This window comes from Hermetia illucens, chromosome 4, assembly GCF_905115235.1.
Source record: "Hermetia illucens chromosome 4, iHerIll2.2.curated.20191125, whole genome shotgun sequence".
NCBI lineage: Eukaryota > Metazoa > Arthropoda > Insecta > Diptera > Stratiomyidae > Hermetia > Hermetia illucens.
Window position 1 is genome coordinate 28971120 of NC_051852.1, and position 24688 is coordinate 28995807.

At 41.0% G+C, this 24688-nt stretch overlaps 1 protein-coding gene across 2 annotated transcripts in view; it reads right to left on the reverse strand.

The window, feature by feature from the left end:
- The window catches only part of LOC119653564, a 277399-nt gene that overhangs the window by 54766 nt on the left and 197945 nt on the right, over positions 1 to 24688 (reverse strand). For both annotated transcript variants that reach the window (XM_038058277.1, XM_038058278.1), the window contains one exon: positions 16103 to 16315. In XM_038058277.1, coding sequence (XP_037914205.1) covers positions 16103 to 16315 — 213 coding nt within the window. The remainder of the gene's footprint in view (positions 1 to 16102; positions 16316 to 24688) is intronic.

Sequence of the window (24688 nt, forward strand, 5' to 3'; positions counted from 1 at the left end):
TGATACTGGTACTGCCCGTACTATCGACTAAGGTATCAGAATTGGGGGAAATATCGGAATACGTTCGCGTAAGTATCTTCGAGGCAACTGGATATCCAGTCATATGTGGAATGAAATGCGAAGAGATCCACTTCATCTAGTCTTCACCGTCATGGTTGTCGTCAACACAACACACAAGACAGGTGGTGGTCAGGTGTGTATATATCGTGGACATACGTCGTACCGCCGTCGCACCGTGTCGCGCGGCTACACGGTTGTCCCAGCCATATAGGCTGTGTAGGCTCTTCCAAATCGGTAAGCTTGAATCTGGATATAAACACGATGTACCGTATAATCAGCCAAGTTTTGTACTACCTAATATCTATGCAGATTTGGACAGTGATGGCGGAAAGTATTGTATCGGATCTGATTGTGAATCAGAAACTGAAAATACTTTCTTGTGGGGAATATGCAGTTCTTTTAGGCAAATTTTGAGATACCTACTCAATAGAGTTTTACTGATGAACATAGAGATGATAACTGACCAGAGGATGCAGCAACTATACTTGAATGCCCCGCCATGAGAAAATGCTGCTACATTTAGCTTCTAAGATTTTTTGAAGGCAGTTGATTCCTACAAGTGTGTTGCAGGATCTACTTTTTTTCAAGGATATCATTGTGATTTTTCAAACTTTAGACACGTTCTAAGCGCAAGATTCTGGAGTACATCTTGAGACCCATTTTTCTCAGTTTCAACTAATGTCAAAAATCAACCTAGCAGGAAGGTACTAACTGATACACACTGACCAGTCCACAGAGGGTGGGTAGGAGAAATCCGCTCGGGTCCAGAGCTCTCCGGAGCGGCCGGAGAATCAAATCTTTAACAAAATGAAGTTGATTAAATGATTTCTAGCGAAACTCGTATGATTTCTACAACGGGCCCCCATTTTCCTTCCTACGACCCTTGATACACAATAGGATAATATGTCAAATATTGGCAAATTAATGCAGTAGGCCTGATTATTTTCGGAAAAATCAGATGTGGTGGACAGACAGAGAGAGGTAACTGAAGGATATTACAGGTTACAGAAAAGATCGTAAGAACGGTTGCTGCAATAAAACCTCCAGCGAGGGTACTTCTGCTATCTCTTCGAGAATATTTGCCTTAGATAATCGACGTAAGGTTTTGTGAATCTGTATCAGAAGTCGGTGACAAATAGACGAAAATTCTAGCCATAGGTGGGACGGCTGTTATAATAATCAAGGGTGGACAAAGCTGTCATTGAAATTAACTATTGTGAACCACAAAGGAGGAGCTATACAATCATACTAAAAAAGCGGTGAATCGTAGCCATGCAGGCGCAGATTTAACAAAGGAGCCGTAAGCTTGGAAAGGCAACCCGGCTTCTTTGATATTTCGTTCTTTTCACACCATTTACAAATATGATGCCTGATGCATTTGATACTAACACCAAGGTGGCCATCATAACCAAAAACATGGCAAATTTCACAATGAAAAGATTTGTCTCGGACGAAAGGGAAGCAAAGAATAAAATTACGGACCGAATCGAGCCGCCTTAAAGCCGAACATTTCCATATCTGGTTGCGGCGAAAAGGCAATTCAATACATATTTCTCCACTAATGTTGATAGTGCTACCTTGACCTCTGTTGTGACCCCAAGTTTGAGTAACCTTAGACGCTCATTTTGGGCATCTCGCAATCCATCTTCAAGTTCCTTTCAAATGGCGCTCACCGTGGAACTGTTGGATAGTTAAATTTTACTCGAGGATAACTCTGGCAAATGATCTATTCTGGCTCCAAACTCCGTTGTTAGATTCACAGGCAGCGGTAGTTTATGAGCATGCTTCCTAACTGTACTCCATGCACATTGGACTTCAACTTCGCTAGCGATTTAAAGCAAGTATACCACCTCGCGCATCCCTTGTATATTAGAGTTCTATGTCTATTCTTTCATAGTACAACTTTACTGTCATCTATATGTATATGTTTGGTATCCATCGTATGGTTTGTGCCTGTTTCCTTCCCAGAACCAGTCAAGGTTCTGCTGTTCATGCTCTGAAAGCGGTCTTTCACTTACATTTGTTGGTGTTCTGAGTTAAGATTTTAAGTCTTGTAGGGATAGCCTCCAACAAATGTCCAGGTTAGCGACGTTTGTGCCTCAAGGTTTGAAGATTTTGCTTCCCAAACTGTTGGCAACTATTTTCCCATGCATATCTATCAATTGCAATTATCCTCATCCACTTTGGCACGCGGTTATTGATTATTTCTTCCTTATTAGTAGGAAGAGGCCGATTGTCTGAGTATTAGGTTGGATAAGGACCTTTACAATGATCCCCTATGCTTGACCTCAACCAGGCCTTACAGTCTTTTAACCCCAAGCAAGGAGGAATTATCGGATACAGAACAGCTTTCCTTCTGTGTTTTTCTGGAGTGACGATCGAAGTGAGTATTAAGTTTGACGTGTAGGATTGCGGCGGGGTGCTGGACCTCTGTGGCCGTCCCAAATGCTTCATTATTTTCGACTTCTCAAACATGAAGCGTGGAATCCCATATTCCCCCTTCCACTGGTAGACTCTTAGGGTCTTTTCTATAATACTTTGTCTGGAACAAAAGGTTAATGCAGTAGAACACAAGCGGGGATATATATACTATGCCTGGCCGCCATTTTTCACGTTCGGGTAATTTGCAACAGCAGAAGAACGAAGATATATAAATTCCATCGTGGTTTGTATATATCCCCGTCTTTTTGAAAGGACAGAGGGATGAGTGAATGTGCCACGTTTTGTTCTATAATGTGACTTTATAGCATACCAGGCCTAACAAGAGGGGATCTGAAGAGAGGATACCCCTGGGCCCGGAGTTTTCTGGTGAATCCGGAATAAAAATGACAACAAACAAGTCGGGAAACCGGAAGCTTGACGCTTCAGGTATAAAAGGTTTTGTGTTTCCCTATATGAGGAGCATGACGTAGTTCTCCATTGGTTTATAGCATTGACCCGAGATATTGAAATCGCTCAGCTCTGGGCAGGTTACGGCCATTGACAGAATTGAGCGATTTAAATGCGACTTCAATATTTCAGGCGAATGTCAATTATTCCGGGTAATTATGACGTCAGCATCTGATTTGCATGGCTTTGGAAGCAGTAAATTCGCGCGAAATTGCTAAGTTTGAACTGGTATAACTTTGACGTTAATTGTCAGATTTCCACGAAATTTGGCACGTATATACGAAACATTGTCCCCTATGATACACAAAATTCGGAAGTCCTAGGATGAATTTAAGGGGGGTTTTTCAGTAAATTTCTAAAAAGTAGTAATATACTATTAGTAAGTTTATTTGAGCAGATATCGGGATGGGACATATTTTGAGACCTAGATTTTATATAGGCGCACCACCCTGATTTTTTTCGGATTTTTAGGTTGGGTAGTTTCCAAAAATGAGTCCTGTCTCACTTCAAGTGCGTACATTTTGATTGCTTACTCACGCACTTTGCAATTTATGCCAAAACTAATGTCAATTTCGGAAAGTACCGATCAAGACCTTTCATTTGACACCCTACACAACTATATTTGGTGAAAAAAATTTTTGAATCCCCCTTTGCATGTATGGCCACTCGCTGTATGCGTGGGATTTCATAGCTCCCACCTATCCACCAAATTTCGTTCGAATGGGTTTAGCCATTTTGGAGAAAAATGCGTGTGACAGACAGACAGACATTGAATCGATTTTAATAAGGTTTTGTTTTACACAAAACCTTAAAAAGGGAAAACAGGGGGCTGCATAATTTTCACCTCAGACACGTAAAGTTCGGCTGGAATCTTTAAATAAACAATTTGAAGGAAGATCTCGTATTAGGTAGTTTATGAGAGTTCAGAGAATCAAGAGGCTGTGAGTTAGTTCTATTAGGGGAGAGCATTAGATGAGGAGGCAATCTAAATTTTATCTCATTCGACGTGTCTAGGTTTGCGAAACTTTCGGCTCGATTCCGTTATCCAAGCGCTAGCAATTTTTAGCGCGATGTCGATCACACTACCACACCAGACCTAACACACATGATTTGCAACATAGCAACTGAGAAAACCTGAACTGGATAGGAAGAAGAGTTACAAACGCATCTTGACTGTATTTCGACAGAGCTGCAACTTTTTTAGTTATTTGGATTCTTTCGCTTTTATTGACAATAGTCGCCTTAAATAACTCTTTTATGTATTGCCCAATCTATAAATCTTAACAAGATTTAAAAGACTATGAATCACCGTTGATACAAAACAAATTGAAACCTACTTCGGGATTTAAAGCAAGTAGTGAAATCTTGCAGACTGATGAGCCGGTACAGGGACGAACTGAATAGCCTGGACGATTCGCTCACAATCAAATAAAACGGAAGGATGGTCCCATCGGCTAGTTTCCCAGAAGAGGTGGTGATCTTAGCTGTCTGTCACAAAGCGCGATCGATTGTAGTCGTAAGAGCGGAATCTATTCGCACTATCTGTTAGTTACCGACTTCAATTGGCATAGCTTCACTATGGTACCTGTGCTAAATCGAGGAAGATTTGACCCTCCTGACAAAATGTTGACATATACAGATACTTATGATTATTTACATTGGACCAATAGAAAACCAGTCGGACTCGATACCCTTTAACAACCACTTCCTTTTGCACTGTATGTATGTATGTAAATCGCCCTTTGAAACTAGAAGAAATCTTTGACTGTACGATACCCTTTCGTTGGCGTGGCGTGAAGCCCATTCTCATGGAGTCCTTCCTGTCCGTCTCTTGATAGGTGAATCTCTTTGGCCGTCTATCTCCCCGTGTGTCTATATCGACAAGTCTTCCCACCTGTTTAGTCCGTTTGTCACCATTTAAGCTCTATTCATAACATCCAGCAGCTAGTATGTCAAGCACTGCAGGTGTCAGATTCAGCAGCAGGCGTTCCCGGTCCGCACAGACATAGCACAAAGCAGACCAGAATTCTTGCAAAGAATATTTTTCCCTGGACAGTTACCAGTACCAGTAGTCAAATTGAAGAAGCATAGCTATGCGTATGAATTTTTTTAGGAATTCTTCAGACGAGCCCAATCTATATCAATAATTCTATTCGCAAAAATCTCTCACTAAAGAGATTGAGCCCATGCAAGGAGATGTAATACGACCAGGCTTGCCGAAAAGTTAGGAAATATTCTCCTCTGGACAAGACCTTCCTTCGAATGCCACTGAATGCGACTACATGTTTCATTGAACTCGTTCACTATATATGACACATTTTCCGCGCATAATATATACATGAGGAGTCTCGATAAACATTTACTGAAAACAGCGTTACTGTTGGCGAAAGCGTTGGAAAATAAGGGGTCAAAAGCGGTGTAACCTTAGTTGTTCACACGAAAAGTTGTCGTCTGTTGTTTTTAAGGTTTTGTTGAAAACGAAATCTTATTATCTATCTTTTTTTTAAGTTGGTGGAAATCTAAAAAAGACTCTGGCCTGGGCACGCCAGAGTGTGGGACTTTTACCCACTAAAAGCACCTGCAACTCCCCCATATCCCGTAAAACTACCTTTAGGTATTATATCATGGAGCGGAGTTAGCTTAATTAGCTTACTTAACTTAGCTTCCGTCTTCCCGTAGGGTTCGTAACCGCGCCTTCCTCACTTCTTCTGCTTTTCGCAGTTTCTGCTGGATTACTGCGATCATAGAATTGATCGCATCCCACTCTTCCAGGCAAGCTGCCATTCTCCGGACAAAATTTTCCAGTGATAGCTCTTTACCTAGAGTTTCCTCTAGGTTCCTCCTTTCTTCCACGAAGCTAGGACATTGGAAGAATACATGAGCTAGATCCTCTGGAACCCCCTCGCAGTTTAGAAAATTAGGTGAGGTCTCCAATTTAAACCTGTACAGGTATTGACGGTATCCTCCATGGCCGGTGAGAAACTAGGTAACATTATAATTGATCTCCCCATGCGTTCTCTCCAGCCACTCCCCGATGGAACAGTTCAACCTGTAAGTCCAATGACCCTTTTCTGACTGGTCCTATCGCTGTTGCCATCTGCTTATGGATCTTTCCCTTTCGGTTTTTTCACCTGCGGTAAGGAGAAATGGACCTGGTGTTATAAATGTTCATAATTTCGATTGCCAAGATGTCAATCGGCATCATTCCCGAGATAACGAATGCAACATCGTCTGTGATGGTCTTGAAGGGAGAACACACCCTTAAGGCTGTTTTTCTATGCACCATACTCAGTTTATATGCATTGCCTAAAACCTGCAGCGCGTTTCCCCAAACTGGAATTGCATACAGCATGATGCCGCGGTCTTCCTACGTTCGGATCCTCCTTGCCAGAGCCATACTAGTGATAGATACTTTTTCGCAAGTATGCTCTATGTGCTGCTTAAAATTGAGTTTTCCATCTATCATCACTCCCAAGTATTTGATGGCCGACTTGGAAGTGATGATACCATTCCCGATTCTAATGCAGGCGTAATTTATTTTGCGGCGCTTAGTGATAAGGACCGCTCCGTCTTTTCCTTCGCTAGTGCCAGTCCAACACTCTCCACCCAAGCCTTGACAACACTGATTGCTTCGCTTGAGTACAACTTAGCATCCTTGAGATGCTTTGCGACCACAACCAGTGCTATATCATCGGCGTAACCCACCACTGTGGCCTCCTCCGGAACTGGAAGGTTAAGTACATCATTATACATGATGTTCTACAGTATTGGGCGCAGTAGAGAACCCCCACCTACGGAGTCAACGTACGACGTGGGTCCATCGTCGGTATCATACCAGAGTATTCGCTCATGCAAGCTGCTATCGATAATAGCGGCGAGGTCGGTGGGAACACCAATCGTCGCAAGAGACTTTCGTATAAGGTTCCAATTGGCCGAGTTGAATGCATTCCTCACATCCAGGGTCACCACCACACAATATTTGCTGGTACAACCCCTTCCGTGAATTGCCTTTTGGGCCAAGCCAGTAACCATGTTGATAGTATCAATGGTTGATCTGGCTTTACGGAACCCATACTGCCTATATGAAAGGCCCCCTGGGTTCTCGACGACCGGGAGTAATCTATTATAAATAATCCGCATCAGCATCTTCCCCATAGTGTCTAGAATTATTATCTATCTATCTATCTGTCCATCCGTCTGTCTATTTGCCTGTCGAGCTGTATGTTTGTGTGTCATGGCCATTTTCTCAGAAACGATTACTCCTAATGCCTAGTTCTCTTACAGGAAGTGAGTAAGTTCTAAGTTGAGCGGAGGTCGTCCCCACACAACGAAAAGAGGAGTGTATTATTGTTTTTCACCGAATATAGCCATGAGGGGTATCAAATGAAAGGTCCCGATCACTACTTTCACCGCGGGTCGCACCGCTCCCCTTTGCTACCAATGTCAAAACTAATATTTGCTTCGGAAAGTATGCGGTGAAAGTAGTGATCGGGATCTTTCTATTCAACGTGTTTTTATTTTTTGACTCGGTGTAGCATACCTTCAAGTTTTATCAGGAACCCACCAACTCATTCTTTTTTTGCTTCGAAATTCCTCCCTAAATCCATTCCACTCCTGGACAATTAATTTGAAATGGTAGTGTCCCGAACTTTCAACGACTTTCCATTAGCTTCTGTTCATTCCACACAACCATGATCATCTAAAGTGCTTAGAATATTATTTTGGCGACCGCACTAGCAATGTTTGCAGTACGTCAGCCCGGCCAAGTAAACATAACGTAATTTGGACAAATAAGTCTCGAAGTGGAATTCTTTTTTAAACGTAGGCCACCATACACCTCCTATTTCCCCGCTCCTATTCATTCTCACCTGAAAACTCGCTGTACCTGAACGTACCGCATGCACAATGCAATCAAGTAGCTGCTTCACATGTGTCGTGCGTTATCACTTCTAACCCAAGTGCTTTTTCAGGCATTTTTTATTATCAGCTTCTCTTACCAAATGCCATCTATGTAGCCCCATCTCACCCTGAAAAACCACTTATTAGTTCCATTATCCATTATCATGACCACTCGACGGCGACATGACGTGATGACTTCGACGTCACCGGGTCAGCTTTTAAAGGCCGAACGTGTGTGCATAGGTTTTAATTAAATCTGGGAAATCAGTGGACTATGCAAGTTTTAAAAACGTGTAGGTCCCCTTATTTGCATACATAAAACGTACAAGATGTGTTATGTGAAAATTGATACTATATCGGATGAAAACCGCATCATAGCAGACTTCATACTCCGGCATACACGCCTATATAGATATGTGGTCCAAACACGTTACAGGTATCACATGAGAGTATATAGGAAATTTTTGTCAACATTTTCTCCATACATTGACCGACAAAAAAGCCGTTGATTGCGGAGGATGGTCAGGCAAGAGTGAGTAGCCGAACTGGTTGGTTTGTGGTCAGATGACCTATAAGTAAACGCCCGTAAACTCCAAACGACCTATTAACCGCACTATAATGAGAATCTTCATCATATTTTTTTTCGCTGAAGCCTTTTATGGTCCATTGGTCAAGAGAATATTTTATTAGGTTTAAAAGATGATGATGGGATCCGATTGGAGCTGTAGATGGACCCAAGTGGAACGTCCTCGTGTACGATGGGAATAGGTCCATTGGTGAGGATTTCTTTGAAGATATTAGATTGGGATAATGGAGTTAATGTGTTCGGAATAGGTTTCAGTAGATAAGCATTTGTAATTAATGGTGCGAAAGAATTTTGGGTCCATTTTAATAGTTTAGAGGAGTGAAGACTTTGTTGAGTAGCGAAGGGGCTTCCATATACGTACAAAGCCTTGAATTATAATTAGTCGTCAGTCTTTCTGACTAAATAGCTGCTCGCCATGCACCTCTTCTTCCCTCAATGATATCAACCTAACCCATTCGTGTCGATGACACTGTCCCTTTTGTGGTTCACCAAGCACCGTCTTTGTTTCCTTTTAATTTGCCTCTAGTCGTCACAATATTGACCGCATATTATTCCAATAATAAAGAATTAGCACAAAGTGGCTAAGCGCTCTGCAATATAAGCTAGAGAAGCCCTTCAAGTCTGTGCAGTTTCTCTGAGCAGCGAATGCATTCTTGGCATTATTCAACTGCACATCGATTGAACAAAGTAAAGAGAAGATATTGACCTGATTCACAATCTACCTGCATAGTCACAGTCAGAAGAACCCAAGCAGGGAGACCTTCTACGTCCAATCTACATATTATTCCAATAACCATCACATGATATCCAATTTCTCTTATCGTATTATTATAGATTCATGATTTTCCACTGAGGGTTATTCATGATTAGCTTCTGGCCTATTGGATCTAATCTAATATCTGCAATCAAGTTATGCACAATCCGCAAATAATAATTAACACTTGTCAATCATGGTACCAGTATTTATAAACACTATCATCTAAGCTTTTTCATTATGAGCCTTTCTAGTCGACCCCACTGTTATTGAAACTAATTTGATTGGCGATTGATCATTTTTGCGTCAGATTTATTGTTTATGGGGGGAATGTCCATCAAAGTCTGGCAGAAAATGTATAATTTGATTAAATTAAGACCAAGGCTAATCTGAAACCGTTTAACAACCAACTATAGATTCGATGAATGGAGACAAATTAAATAATATCAGGCTCTGGGTATTATGTAATTGCAGCCAAATGAATTTCAGATCGGATTAAAGTATTAGGGGTCGGAATAGTGGGTGCGAAAGGCCGATGGATTCATATCACCACTGAACACGTGAAACCGATAACGATATCAGTGGTTCGACAGAATTATCACATTTCCAAAAATGTGCTGAATGGGGTGATACGGAATGTGAAAATTTCTAATTTATTGGAGATCAGTATCTTCACAAGTCGATTTCCGCACACTTATACACTTCCTGAACAACTCAAAAAACAAATCTAAAAGTAAGGGCCATTCTCTCTGCTCAGATACCACTAAGAGTGTCCAAAAACTATCTCCAAGTGATAAAGAGTTACAGACTTCGAATCCACCTGTGACTTTAAAAAATCAGGGCGCAACCGAGGCACGGATTTTGGAAGCCTCACCAGATTCATGTTCTCCCACAGAGAAATCTCTGGAAGACAGGCTCTCGACATTAGGGGAAAACCTACATTCAATGTCGGCACCGTTAGCCAGAAAAGATAGTAAAGGAACTTCCTTAATGAAAGTTGCCTAAAACTTCCAGAGAACGGAAGAGGAAGGTTCTGCAGAAAGAAACTGCAAAGGGGAGGGGGGCTACGGGTTGGTCTGTCAGAACCTTCTCTTCCGCCTCTAACAGGCAAACCGGAAGAAAGAGAAGCTGGTGATGTGGACACAACTTGTCTAATTTCGGTATGTGGAAACAAATTCATGCAGCCCGGAGACCATGAACCTGGGAGGGCGATACCCAATCAAATCGGACGCAAGAAAGCAGAACTTTCGGTGGAGTGTGAGGACAAGCTGGTAACCTCGGTGAGATCCACACTGGCTTTTCAATTAGTGGCGTTTTCCGCAATAAAACTACACTTGTGTCTGCAAACATCAAGGTAAGTCAAATTAAGCTGCAGCCAGCCAAAGCCTCTTTCTATCTGCTAGCAACAAGGCTGGCAACGTTGCAGGACCGTCCTAATTTAGTTCTGGTGCAAGAGCCATGGTTTCCTTCTAATAAAATCTGTGGTATTCAATCACTAAAGAGGACTAGCTTCTTCTTTGATGCGAAATCCTTGATACCGAAAGCTCACGTCCTGAGATCAAAATTATTACGCTGAGACAATTCTTTTTCCAAGACCTAGTTGCAGTCAACTTGCCATACCAGGTTATTGGGAAGAGAAGAAACGTCATAGTTGCCTCTACTTACTAACCCTATGATTCTTTGTGTCCTCCGACGACGAAGGAATCTGGTAGTATATGCAGGATCAAATTGCTTAGAACTTTTGATAGGTTGTGATGCGAGCATATTTGTTGGGGCAGTAGCAAATGGAATTCTAGAGGCGACAAGCTGTTTGAATTTAGCACTTCAGCTGGTCTGATGACCGCAACCGTAGAATGCCAGCCACCCCAGCATGCTAAACAAAACAAAAAAAACAGAGACTCCTTGAGAGCATTCTATAAAGAACTGGAGGGAAAATGAGAGACTTCCAGGCTATGCAAAGTCTTTAAACTTGGGCGACTCATCTTGAGTCGCCCAAGTTGCACTCTCTTAGAAAACTGAATGGGAACTTTCACAAACTCCAGAGCTGAGTTTATACAGGATCTCTCCCGGAAGGTGGAAGTACAGAAGTGGGAGGGAGAGAATTGGCGGTTTCTGTAAAACTTTCAACACGAAGGTATTGTAAGTGGAGTTTGGACACTGCGCTAGCGGTTTTCACCAACTTAAAGGTAAGAACTGCAATATAGCCCTTTAAAAACTTCAGAACACCTGGCATAGATGGTAATTATCCAGCGTTACTTACAGAGGGTAAGAAATATTTTCGAGGATGTCTTGCTCTAGGGTATGTACCTACATCCTGGCAAAAGGTAAAGGTAGCCTTCAGCCTGGGAAAGATCAGACAAATCAGCTTAACATTTTTTTCACTGAAATGCCTGGAGAGACTGTTGAACGTCACATTTATGAGAAGGCCTCGCCTAAAAGAAACCAACATATTTGCCAGCGTGGAAAGTGCTGTGAATCTGCTCTTCACTCTTTGGTTTTATTCTGAAAGTCAAGTATGCGATTGGGGGTTGACTGGGCGCCATTTTAAAAGCTCTGTGATGCCGCCAAAGAGCATGGCATTGATTAAACTTTAATTAAGTGGATCTATGTTACCTAACTCAGAATATGCTGTGTACTGAAGTGGGGGTTGATCGCTACCTAACAATCAAAGTGATGAAAGGCTGTCCCCAAGGAGGTATGCTCTACTCGTTGCTATGCGAACTGCGAAATCTGTCAATGCACACTGAAGCTATTGGCCAAGGACTTTTTGTAAAAATGCACAACGCGCAGTTGATTTAATTGACAGTTGATGCCTGAGGCATAGACTTCCAATAAATCCATATAAAACCACAATGGTATTGTTTATAAAAAGGAGGAAACTGAATGGTATTTCAGAGACGAAAGGTACAACCCTTCAACACTCCAAAAAGTAAAATATCCGGGAGTTATTCTAGACAAAAGTTTCTGTGGAATAAACATGTAGAAGCAAAGATGAAACGAGCTCTCACGGCTTATGAGCTGTGTAGGCGAATCTTTGCCTAGATACGGGAACTTAGCCTTAGGGCGGAATCCAGTTTTCGCAATGCTTTCTGATTCTCGGAACCTCATACATCTGTTTGGTAGAAGATATGAAGTTATCTTGAAACGAAGAGAAAACTGGGAAGAACCAGAAGAATACGTGCCAGAATACATTGGCGTCTGCTTAAAAACAGAATATAGTTATGTTGCAGGAGTCAACCTCCCGAATAAAATCGAGAAGTGGGCTTTCCCCTTAGGACAATATTTAACTGTTTTCAGACTGAAGTGTATGCGATGCTACGGGCAGCAACCTGAGTGAATTACGAGCAATTGAAGGGCAGGCGCATCGCAATCTGTGATGATAGTCATGCTGAATTGTAGTCCTATCATTACTTCAAAAATCTTTCAGGAAAGTGGAAAACAGTTGAATTTTGTTTCTAGATTCGGTACAGTGGAACTACCCTAGGTACTCGGTCATTGTGGGGCAGAGAGAAATAAAATGTCAGATGGTTTAACAAAAGAGGGTTCAATTTCCCGCATGATCGAACCGGAACCAGCAATTGGAGTGTCAGTATCATTGGCTAATGCTGTTATCAAAAACTGGGAACAAGCTTGCCATAATGACAGGTGACTGAGCCTTAATGCTGTCAAACACACCAAACTTTTCCTGTCAGAACAAAACAAACATACAGCAAAGTTTATCCTGTCGAAAAGTAGGAAGACTTGCAGAAGTATCGTGGGCTTTTTGACTTGTCATAATTCACATTGTCCGTAGCGGAAGGTCGCGGATCAAATTTCTCTGGAGACAGAGGGATTTGCTATCGTGACTGGATGTCGGATAACAGTCGACTCAGTTATGAACGAGTACCTGAATAAAATCAGTGTAATAAATCTCGGGCGAGCGCAATGCTGACCACATTGCCTCCTACAGTGTACTATAATGTACCGTTACAGTCTTGAATGAAGTACTTAAACACGCTCCAAGGCCCTGATTCAATTGGATTGTTGCGCCAACGATTATTCTTATAATTCACTAGCTGTGAATATGTTTAGGATAGGAATTCAACAATATGATACGTATCCATCCTGCAATGAATAAGCGGGATCCACGGAACATTTATTATGTAAGTCCCCTCTGATGTGGTCCAACTGCAGCGGGTAGCATCACTTCCACTAACGGAAATTCTGCGATCCAAAAACTAATCCGGGAACCGTTTCCACATAAAATACCTGTGATAAACAAAGAGACTAGATCGACTTCGATAGAATCAGAATCAGTCAGTTAGCTGGCAGAATAGGCAAAAAAAAATATGTTCTTCGATGACAAAGAACAGTTAGATGGGCAGTCTCATAGAAAAACTAACCCTGGTTGGTGGGTAGGTATCAATGGCCTCTCCAAAGAACTGTGGTGTGCCACTTTGATGCTACAAATTCCTAAAATTATGACTGCTGAGGTAAGAACAAGAGGGCAGATTCCACTGGTTCAAATCTGCAGAGCCAGCACCCTGCAATCAGGAGTCTCTTTGAGATTATTAAGAAATGGTTTACCTAGTGCCTTTAGGCTAGGTCTAGTTAGAGCTGGATAATCGCAAACGAAGTGCCTGCAAATTGCAAGGTATGCCGAGTCTGGTACCATGGTTCGGTAATCAGGGTGCAACATATCTGCTGTACAGATGGTGCATAAAATGGATATAGTATTTGCCTCTATTATTATGGCTCATAAAACGCTGAATAAATCTGTCGAGATGGAAATAGAACTTTCAGGGATGGTATTTGACTCTATGCATAGTGCCCTTAGGTAGAACTGAAAAGATGGATTTGTAGGACCAAAAATGGCTAGCCAATTTTAGTTCCATCGGTATTGAAAAGAGACTTTCTAGCAAGATAGAAATAACCATGTATTAGAAGTCGACGGAGTTCCCAAAGGAGTACGGAAACCGGGGGCCGAAAAGAAAGAGGACGCATTTACTAACAGCTTCATAGGTTGCCTAGTATAGGAAAATTCAACTGTTGATTCTTAACCTACAGAAGGCAAAACCTAAATAAAATATTATTATACGTCTAACATGCCTATTGAGCGCGGGATTAAGTTACTGAACGGAGTGATTTTAGAAGGCATACACCCGAGAAAAAAGAAGATGTTGACATTTACTAGCGGTTTCATTGCCAGTCTACAACAGGAAAATCCAATTATTGGTACTTAAGCCTAAGGAAGGTAAACCCCAAGTGAAACACCATTATGGCACCAACATATTGTCCATTATGCCTAGTGAGTTTTCGAGTACGATGGGTCGCTAGGGTCCGAGTGCTCAGAGACTTCGTCTCTTCCCCCACCTCATGCCTATTGAGCCCGATAAACTAATTATTAAAGTGGCTTACCTCTAAAAAATTGTTCATAGTCGGGGCATGTAAGGACTGCATATCAGAATAGCGCTATAAATTCAGAATGACAAGGATTACTGCTGTATTGAATACAGTCAGCAGTCTGACCAGAAATGTCTTCGAAAAATACGAACGAGTAATAGTGCCAGAAAGTGATACACAGCCGGCACACATCGAATGAAAAATTGAGCCAATTCAGCTATTTAGGAATACAGAACTCGCTATGCATTTTATATAATCAAAAAATATTTATAGCGTTCAATTCGAGATTCCTTCCCTGGCTTCATAACAGGCACTTTCTATGAGTAGGGTTAAAAGCACTACACAACGCCAAACCTAGAGGACCAATTAGCACTTTTAGGCGCTTAAGACTCGCCTTCAGTATTCTCCGCTGTTTTTGGGCTAGAAACAACTCCTAATGATCAACACATGCAATCGGAGGTGGGCAGCAAAGTATTGAAGGGGTCTCTAGGATTGACGATAATCAGACCCCTTCCATTTATACTGAGTGCAAGCTGAGCATTCGTTTCTATTGTCATTTCTGTGGCAGTTAAAGGGTAAATGAAAGTCCTGGGGGTTCAACGTGAGTACCTGCCGTATAGGCATAATCCCACGGTCCTCTTCGGACACGGATTGATTTTGGGACCAAAATCAGAGCCCCGCCATGACTAGCACAACGGTACTGGTTTATACTGAGTGCAGGCTCAGTATTCATACCAGTAGATGCTCAGTATTCATACCAGTAGATAAGGCCTATCTAACACCTCTTCCGCAACTAATGGGTACGGCACCCGAGCAGCGCAACTCCACGCTTGAACTCCGAGGAGCTCTGCCCGCGACGTAGGTATAACCACAACCACCATGAAACTCCCACTAGATGGCCAACCGCAAATAACCGGGCCGAAAACACATCCTCCAGGAATTTTCCTGGAGCATATGCTCTCAGAGGGCCATCCCGGTTCCCATAGTACCAGATAACCTCCGGTGAGGCTTCGTGGCAGAGCCACTTCAGATGAGTCCCGTGCAAACTCGGGTCTGATCGCCCTCCTCGAGTACGTGGGGACGAGTTAAAGGGTATCGCCCCGGAGTGGTAAATCGCAACTATACGCCGTAAACCCACTAGGCTAAGACAACCGCAGCCATCATCATACTCCCACAAAGTGGCCAACCGCAACCCAAAAGCACATCGTCCAGCAGTTCCCATGGTACCAAATAACCCTCAGTGAGATTTCGTGGAAGAGTTATTTCAGATCACGACCTTACAGACTAAGACCAAATCGTTCTCTTGGAGATGGTGATTCAAATAATAAACGAGTAATTTCAATAAACAAAGATACAAGATGTGTTGAATTTTCTCGGAAGGCTTTTGCTATATTTCCAAATAAGGTACCTTTGTAACGTACTAGACAATATTAGAGATTATGTTGAACTAAAGGCTTCCTTACAAACCATAAATTTTTGGACTCTGGCCCTGTATATCATGGTCATCCTTGAATATAATGAAATTCACTTACCTGATACTTTTTAATACTATCCAATTGTTCAACAGTCGGTTCAACAATTTGCGCTATTTGATGATTTTGATTATGATTCGGAGTACTCGTTACTGATGATGGTAATTTGCGATCTGGAACTTGAGGGGCTGGTGCTCGATTCACCATGCGTCCATCCTTCTCCATACGCAAATGATCGCGAGGCGGTGGCACAGGCTTAACAGATCCATTAAGCTGGAAAGCACGATAGGATTTTATGGTAGTCATAACTTATTTTATCGGAAAAAACATTTATATAAACAAATATGAGCAAAATTATAATATTAATAGGAAATATATTGAAACTACTGCGTGATAAGCATATGTGTGTACTTAATGAGGTATTAAACGTGAGATATATGAGTCAAGGCATGGTGTAATGTTAATGCAATGTGTGCTTTGTAAAGTGGGAATATTGCATGTAGCTGGGACCTGTGCTCGTGAAGTCAAGCAGGATATGATTTGACTTTACACAAACTATTGTAGCCAAAAGTAAAACATTAGGGAAACACTGTATTAGAATATCTACTCTTGAGTTATCTAAGCACAAATATCTGGCGATGCTTCTTATTGACACTTCAACAAAATGTCAAACTTCATTATAAAACATAAAAATACAAAACTTCATTATAATCGCTTCCCAGCCTGCCTGCCACACTTCATCTACGTAATAAATTCATCGTCCCTAAATTTAAGGAGAGGAAGGAAACTCTGGAACACTACGCAGTAAATAATATGATTCTTAGGGCTCATACTACGTACGGAAAGGAAGAGCATTCGTTTTTTCGAATATGGCTACGAGGATGTCAAGCGAAAATCTCCAAATCAGTACTTCTTGAAATTATTTCTCAATATTAATTAAATGAAGAAGGGAGTGACAGAATGAACAAGCCTAAGAGCCATAAACTCGAGAACTATTTGATCGAAAAATCTTGAAAATGAAAGAACTGCCGCAATTGAGCGATAAAAGTGGCAGATAATGTAAGTTCTATGATAAGGGAATATCTATTTTCGAAGTACGGTAAGATTACAGCTACGAAAATTCTACCCTTTATTACATTTACGATGATTGTGTATAAATTCAACAACGAATCATTGTTGACAGCTGTGATATGTCCTGGGATAGAGCAGCTTGAACTTGACAAACCAAATTTGCCAAAGCCAATATCAAGTTAATCAATTGAGAAAATCAAGTATATGCAGAGACTCAAAAACGTAACGTTTTCGTAAGAAAGATACAAAAGATAGCAAGCTGCATGGCAATTAAAATGCCTCCTTTTTTAACGTAATTTTAGGTGGGTTAAGAACTAAAGTTAAGCTCTTAATTCTATGAGCCTGCAACATTGTGTCGTCCTAGAATTTTCGAAACAATGGTAGACGAACAGGTCACTAATAAAGTCAATTAGTTGATAGAGATAGAGAGAAATAAACAGAGTTTATAATACTAAACGGAATCAATAGAAAATAGTTAGCGCTTTGTGAAGATTCACCCTATTATGAAGTACTTCGGCAACGGGAATAAGACCGAAATTGCTACGAACTAGTTAGTGCTACATCATCCTGCATAAAACCAGATTTGTGTCAGGCGACTGCAACGGAGAAAAAATCCAGCATACTGAAAAGGTCCCAAAGGATAGCATGGTAGAGGAGTTGGCTTCGGTATCCAAGAGAAAAGGAGCAAGAACTCCGTCGCTTCTAGAAAATAATAATCATGGAGCTCAAGAAGAAGTATAAGCAGTTTTTTGCAGAGTTTGAATCTCAGCGGGAACCCTTCAAATGGTGGAGTGGAAATTAAGAGCAGTGAAGCCATCACTATGTAATTAAATACATGCAGCGCAACCGACGACAGTCAGGTCAACGGCACCAACAGCGTGTAGTGTCCGCGGCTTAGCGATAGAAGCTATATTCCATTCGCATTTTTCCGAGGCCAGTTTGACCAAATAATTCACTCAATAATGCGTAATAGTATTTTTATCCTGACATTTCTTCTATCCCTTTAGTTTTCCTAATTATCCGTCTTTATTTCACAATTCCCATTGCGTCCTTAATTTAAATAGAATACTTAATACTTCAAAACTAATTAAATGTTCTTATTTTTAAAAAGAATCCAGCAATTGGTCCGTTTCCCCTAATTTTAATAGTCCAAATTCAATTAACCATTTCAAATTCTATTTTTTCATAAACTTGCCCATATTGCACATCACTGGGTGCAGGCCAGCTGATTGTTTGTGGCTAAGGGGGATGACCTGCCTCACACTTCAACACAATAGTGTATATTGCTATTGATACTTAGTCCGGCATGGACTTTCATATTCTAGACCATGGACCGGGAAGAAAATCAATAATTGTCCGAAATTTACCCAGGAAATCGGACCCAGCAGATATTACGCTAAAACTAACGACGAAGTACTCCCAATTGAAACAACGTTTCGTTGCAAACTTTGTGACCAGAAAAGATAAGAGTCTTTGCATGCTGCTACATAGGAGTAGCACATGAAAATGATCACCATTGTTACTAGAAAGCTCCAAACCTTCGTCAACAATTGTCTGCGTCGTCCCATCGGGTATACTCTGATCAGAGGCAGTTTTCAAACGAGGAACTTCATCAGCATACGGACCAGATACCGGATGGGCTGGGTCTGGGCTGAAAATTATGCCGGCCCCTATGATCTCTTTAAGGTTTTGTCTCTATCTATCTATCCGTCACACACAATTTACTCGGAAACCGCTGAATCTATCATTACCAAATTTGGTGAGAATATGTGGTCTGCGAGTCCGTTTACATGCAACTAGTGGCATCATTCTGCGTTGGAATTAAAGGGGCTAGCCATATATGCGAAAGGGGGGTGTACATTTTTTTCCAAGAATATATTTTTATCGAGTATGAAATGGAGTGTGAAATGAAAGGACTCTATTAGCAATTTTCGAAACTGATCTTATTATTCATATTAGTTGAAACAAAGGGGAGTGAGAATTCAAAAAATGTATCCCGAAAAGTGATACAGATATCGTTCTCTGAACCTATCCAACCGAAAATTCCGAAAAAAAAAACTAAAACGGTTCCAAAAAAAAAATTAAAACAGTACTAGATGTACATATATAAAATCTCGGCCCCTGGTTAGATAAAGTTCTTCTTCTTTTTCTTCAGCCATTGTCCCGTTCACAAGCGGGGTCGGCTCGTCGTGATCAGTTTCGCCATTTGGCTCTATCGAATGCCTGATCTGGGTGCAATCTCGAGGCTTTCAAATCCCCATCCAGCGGATCAAGCCACCGTTGCTTAGGTCAGCCTTTTGGTCGTTTACCATCGACTTCGATGTTCAGGCCAATCTTTGCAAGTGAATTCTCGTTTGCACGAATTGCGTGACCATACCATCGAAGACGCCTCTCTCGCAACTTTTCCACGATCGGTGCAACCCCATAACGATCGCGGATATCCTCATTTCGAATGTGATCTAAACGTGTGACGCCACTAGTCCAACGTAGCATCTTCGTCTCCATTACCGCAAGACGCCGTTCATTGTCTTTTATGGTCGGCCAACACTCAGAACCATAGAGAGCGACTGGACGGACAACATTGCGGTAAATTTTAGATTTGAGACGTTCGTTGATACGTCGATCACAAAGGACACCAGTTGTGGAACGCCACTTCATCCAAGTTGCGTTAATGCGTGAAGCAATTTCATAACGCAGCTCTCCATTGGCTGATAGCGTTGACCCGAGGTATTTAAATCGCTCAGTTCTAGGCAGATCACTGCCGCTGACAGTGATTAGATAAAGTTAATAACAGCATATTGACATATTTTATAAATTTGCGCCCGTAAGTGAATCATAGTAGTAGAAATGTTGGCACAATTCTAACCAAACAAACTAGTATTAAAAAAGTTATGGGAAGTCAAAATTGCATATGGCGTCGTCATGCTATAAAGTCAACTGAGTTTTAAGCTACGATTGGAAAATGTGCATAGGAAATTTCTGCCACAAAATGGATGCAAAACTTTTATACCTGAAGAGTCCAGTTTCTTTTTCTACAATTCGGTTACTGGGAGTTTAGGGAGGGTGGAGGATCAAGTAAGACCTTCAAATCAGTACTTTCCGGAACTTATTTCTTAATATTAGCTGAAAAGTAAAGTGCCAGAATGAAGAACCCGCAAAGATGCGTTATGCCCTGTAACACAAGTAAAGAAAGGAGGAGGGGAATTTTACACAAAAATGGTAAAAGAGGCGAGACAACTGAGTGAGGTGCATATAAAAGGCAGGACCGTTTCTTCTTCATATTGTCTACATACATCAACGTTCCCAAGTCCCCGTTCTTAAAGAATAGTAAAATGCCGTTCTAAAGGCATGGGCTCATTCAATTTTCTCCATTTGGCTGATGGCCGGATGCCAAATACTGCCTCTGGTCCCACCATCTTTGGCGACCCAGTCTGTCAGCTGCTTTACCATCAGCGATGTTTGAGTGTTCTGGCACCCATACTAGGAGTGTTTTTTTCAATCGCCTAAGTTACAGCAGCAATTAATGGCAACTCCGAACCAAGTGGATTGATATGGTGTCACTATTTAACATCGATAACACCCCCTCACTGTTCGCACAAGCTGGAATTGTGAACCCTCGCTATTTTTGTCTGAATTCTATGATTTGATTTTCCGAAAACACCCCTAAGCGCGATCGGTCATATTAGTGTGCGCGTAAACATGCCAATAATTATTAATGCTAGATCGTCCGCAAATGCCTGGGCGAAAACCATTGTGTACTAAACCAGCCATAGCAAGGTTCCACTACCAGAAGCCATAATAAGGGGAAGAGATAGGGAACCTGCCTCACCCATCTTTCCCTATGAGTAGTCCTTAAGAAGTCCTACCTCAATGGATTTTCGGCCACACTACGTTACAAATAGCGGCAAACGAGGACCTGTTGAAAGTATCTTCCGCGATGATGAGAGATGATGATGATGATGAGAGTGCCTACAGTTCTAGGAATATATTTATCCCCTATGAACCAATCCACTAGTCTTTTCAGTCCTCTTACTAGGGTAGGAATTCGACTGCCCGAGAAATACAGCGAATTAAGAACTGAAGTTTAGGTCTTAATTTTACAAACCTGCATCTTTTCATCGCGTAGATATATTAACCTTAAGCTCACTGTTACTGAAATAGCAACGAACAAAAGATGTCGCTCATAAAGCTAATTCATTTTTAAAGATTTTGAAAACTTGCACTTCCATTGGAAACAAAACTGAATTTGCTTGATGGTAACAATTGGAAATATCTATGGCTATGTAGATATCGATCCTATGGTCCAGTTCAAAGGCAATAGGGGCAAGCCACGCGATATTTTAAATTATGACATATGAGAGAGTCAGTCCCGGTATTCTCGAACTAAATATCATTATAAACATGCAATACATACCGACGTGCCATCCATGGAGCTACACTTAGGCCTGCATGATGACCTATATCAAATTCAATATATGAGGTATAGCCCCATGGTGAACAAAAGTCAATTTGAGATAGCCGCTGGACTACCCAACCATTAGGAATCATTATAAATGTCACAATAGAGATATTTCCACAATGACAAAAACTCGAAAATACCCTATTCTGTAGATGGAAACAAGCAGTCAGCAGACAGAGAAGCCGTAATGCCATACAGGAAATCTAAAAGTAACGATGAAGATACTTTTTTATAAAACCAAAACTTGAAAAGAAAAGCGATTTGAATGGCCTATAACATCAAGTTAACAATATTGCTCCCCTCCGTACACCTGAGATTTAGCACACACATAAGAAAGCTTGCAGTAGTTCACTTCTACATTAGGAGTACCGTGAATATAATTGATAAAGATACGTATGTATTCAGAGGAAGGCAATCAGTCCGAAGTCTGCAAGGGACTCATTTGAAATGGCTCTTGCCACGACGCCTCACTGAAGGTTATCTGGTACCATGTAAAGCAGGATCGCCCTCTGAAAGTATACCTTCTAGGAGAATTCCCGCGGGATTCCTTCACTGTGCGACTCGTACTGCTTAGTTACGGTAGATGCTTTAGGTAGGCCTTGCACCCACCAGTCTGAATGCTAAGCCTGAGAAACTGATACCATTGGGGTATCCAATCGATCCCTGTCCGAATAGAACCGTGGGATTATGTATACAAGGCATATACTGACGATAAATACCCAAGCCCCTCAGGTATTCAGGAGAAGACGATCAAACCCAAGTCAGTGATAGGACTCACCTGAAGTGGCTCTGAAGAGGACCGAGAAATTATGCCTAGCCGGCGGGTCCTCACAATAAAACCCCAGCACGTTCATGTCCTCAGAGATCTTCCCGAAAGAGTAGAAGAAAGGTCCGCCAAAATTCCGAAAAAAGAGTATCTCTCTTTAGTGTAAAAATTGGAAGGGTATTTACGTAATTCTTGCCTTCGCAAAGATAGTAGCTAAAATAATCCTGGAATGAATCAAAGAACATTTTAAACGCTTGATCAACAGGGAGCAGGTTGGTTTCCTCTTTGGCTCCTCCTCTACACACCACATTAAAACTCTTCGAAGTATTGCGCGTAAAAAGAGAGTGTATCTGGAATGCTCTATGCAGGAGAAACATTTTGGTAAAACCCTCCTATCAGCGACATGTTGGAAGATGTCAAGTGCTACATAGAGGTAACATTTCAAAGGAATTTGAGTTCAAAAGCAAAGTCCGCAAGGGTTGCACTTGTTTCATATTACCATTGCTGTGAATGTAAAGAGGTTTAACAGACCATGTTATTTTCCCTCAAATATCTCAAATATCCTGTTAACATCGACTTCCCGAAGCATGGTCCTTGGACAGATGGCTCTGGATTTAGAAAAGGAGGCAAACCGAATCTTACTGAAGGTAAATACTAACAAAGTCAAGATTCCCATTGCTGGCAATGTTGCTACCACAATGTCAATGTTAACCCTATGCTGCTAAATAGGAATAGTATATGAAAAGTGAGTGCCCCAAGTTTTCAACAACTCATATCTGAGACAATGACAAATAAAGAATTTCGGTAGGCCGCACACTGAAAAAGAGCTCCATGTAATGAAATCCACAATCCCAGGATGGCCGCAAGAAGATGGTGAAAGAAGCATCCAAACTTCTCGGAAAGTTGAAGAGGGAAGAAAGGAATTGTAGTATGTTGTCAGGAATCGATAGCGATAGCCCATAGGTGTGGTTGATCCGCTATACTCCACCTACGGATTTCTTGCAATACTAATTAAGAATAGGGTCAGTAGGTATAAATTTGGTCCAAATAGGTTAACTTTGACTTCAAGATTCAACCAGGGTACTGAAAGGGTACAGAAGAGAAGTCGTTGATCTTTCGAAAGCCATAACGAAGCGAGTTCTTGAAGAAAACAAAACTAAGAATAGAGTTTTGTTCATTTTGAAAGTCAGGCAAGAAGCAGTCTTGTCACCGTTTTAGTAACTCAGTTGAAAATAGAAATTGGAAGTTTGCTACAAACCCCACAATAATGAGTATAGTTACAATCGGACAAAAAGGATTTGCAATATTAAACCCCTCCATTCTTATTTAATATAAAATGAAACTATCACTATAACTATATTGTATGGAATGCCATATCTCGATCCAGGGTAAACACATAAGAAAACTGAATCAATAACTTTCCAGTTTCCGGCGTCCTATTTGTTTTCTAATTAATCAGATCCAAAACATAGTAGTAATCAAACATGTAAATACACAAGGCTACCCAAAGTGATCAAATTTCTTTACTAAAGATAACTATTTTCAAAATAAATTTAGATTGCTTTATCCAATTTTTTTCACAGTGTCCCACGAGTGTTCTACTTCTTCAAGCATTTGATCGACTCATGTTTGTTTACTGGTTGTTGGTTTCAGTTTAACCAGCAGAGGTGTCTGCTTTTGATAGCAGCGATGTTATACATGCATTATAATCTGTTATTGTCGTGCAGACAGATTGATATGTTTATTAAAGCATGCATGCAGCTTGTGTAAAGATCTAACCTATCATCATCTTTGACTACTGTTGTTTATACTAAAGGAGTCAAAGACTTTTAGAAGGAATTTAGTCGTTTCCGCATGTTTATATATCTAACATTATAATATTGACATTAATCTGATATTTAAGATATGAGGAACATATATCTTACACCAAAACAGGTTATTAAATTTTTCGGTTCGGACCTATTATTTGAAAATACTCAAGACCCCAAATATGTAGTTTTATGTAATTCTTCCGTTACAATGTATAAAATGGCAAGAATTCAGAAAGAGGGATGTGGAAAGGCAGGGATTTCCCTTGGTCACGAAGTTTTCCTCGGGGCTCGGAATAGATAGTTCATAGAAAAGAGGAAAAATAATGGGGACCGACATAATTTTCATACCAAATTTATATCATTATCACTCGGAACCCCGTTTTTTCACATTACTTTGAACCCCTGGATTTCCTTTCTAAAACCCCGCTGGTCATCGTCAATAGTAACTTGACAAATGTCAATAATGTTTAAAGATCAATCTATAATGTTTACTAGTTTCGGGTAACATTATCTAAATATTTTATTATATTAACACTTGT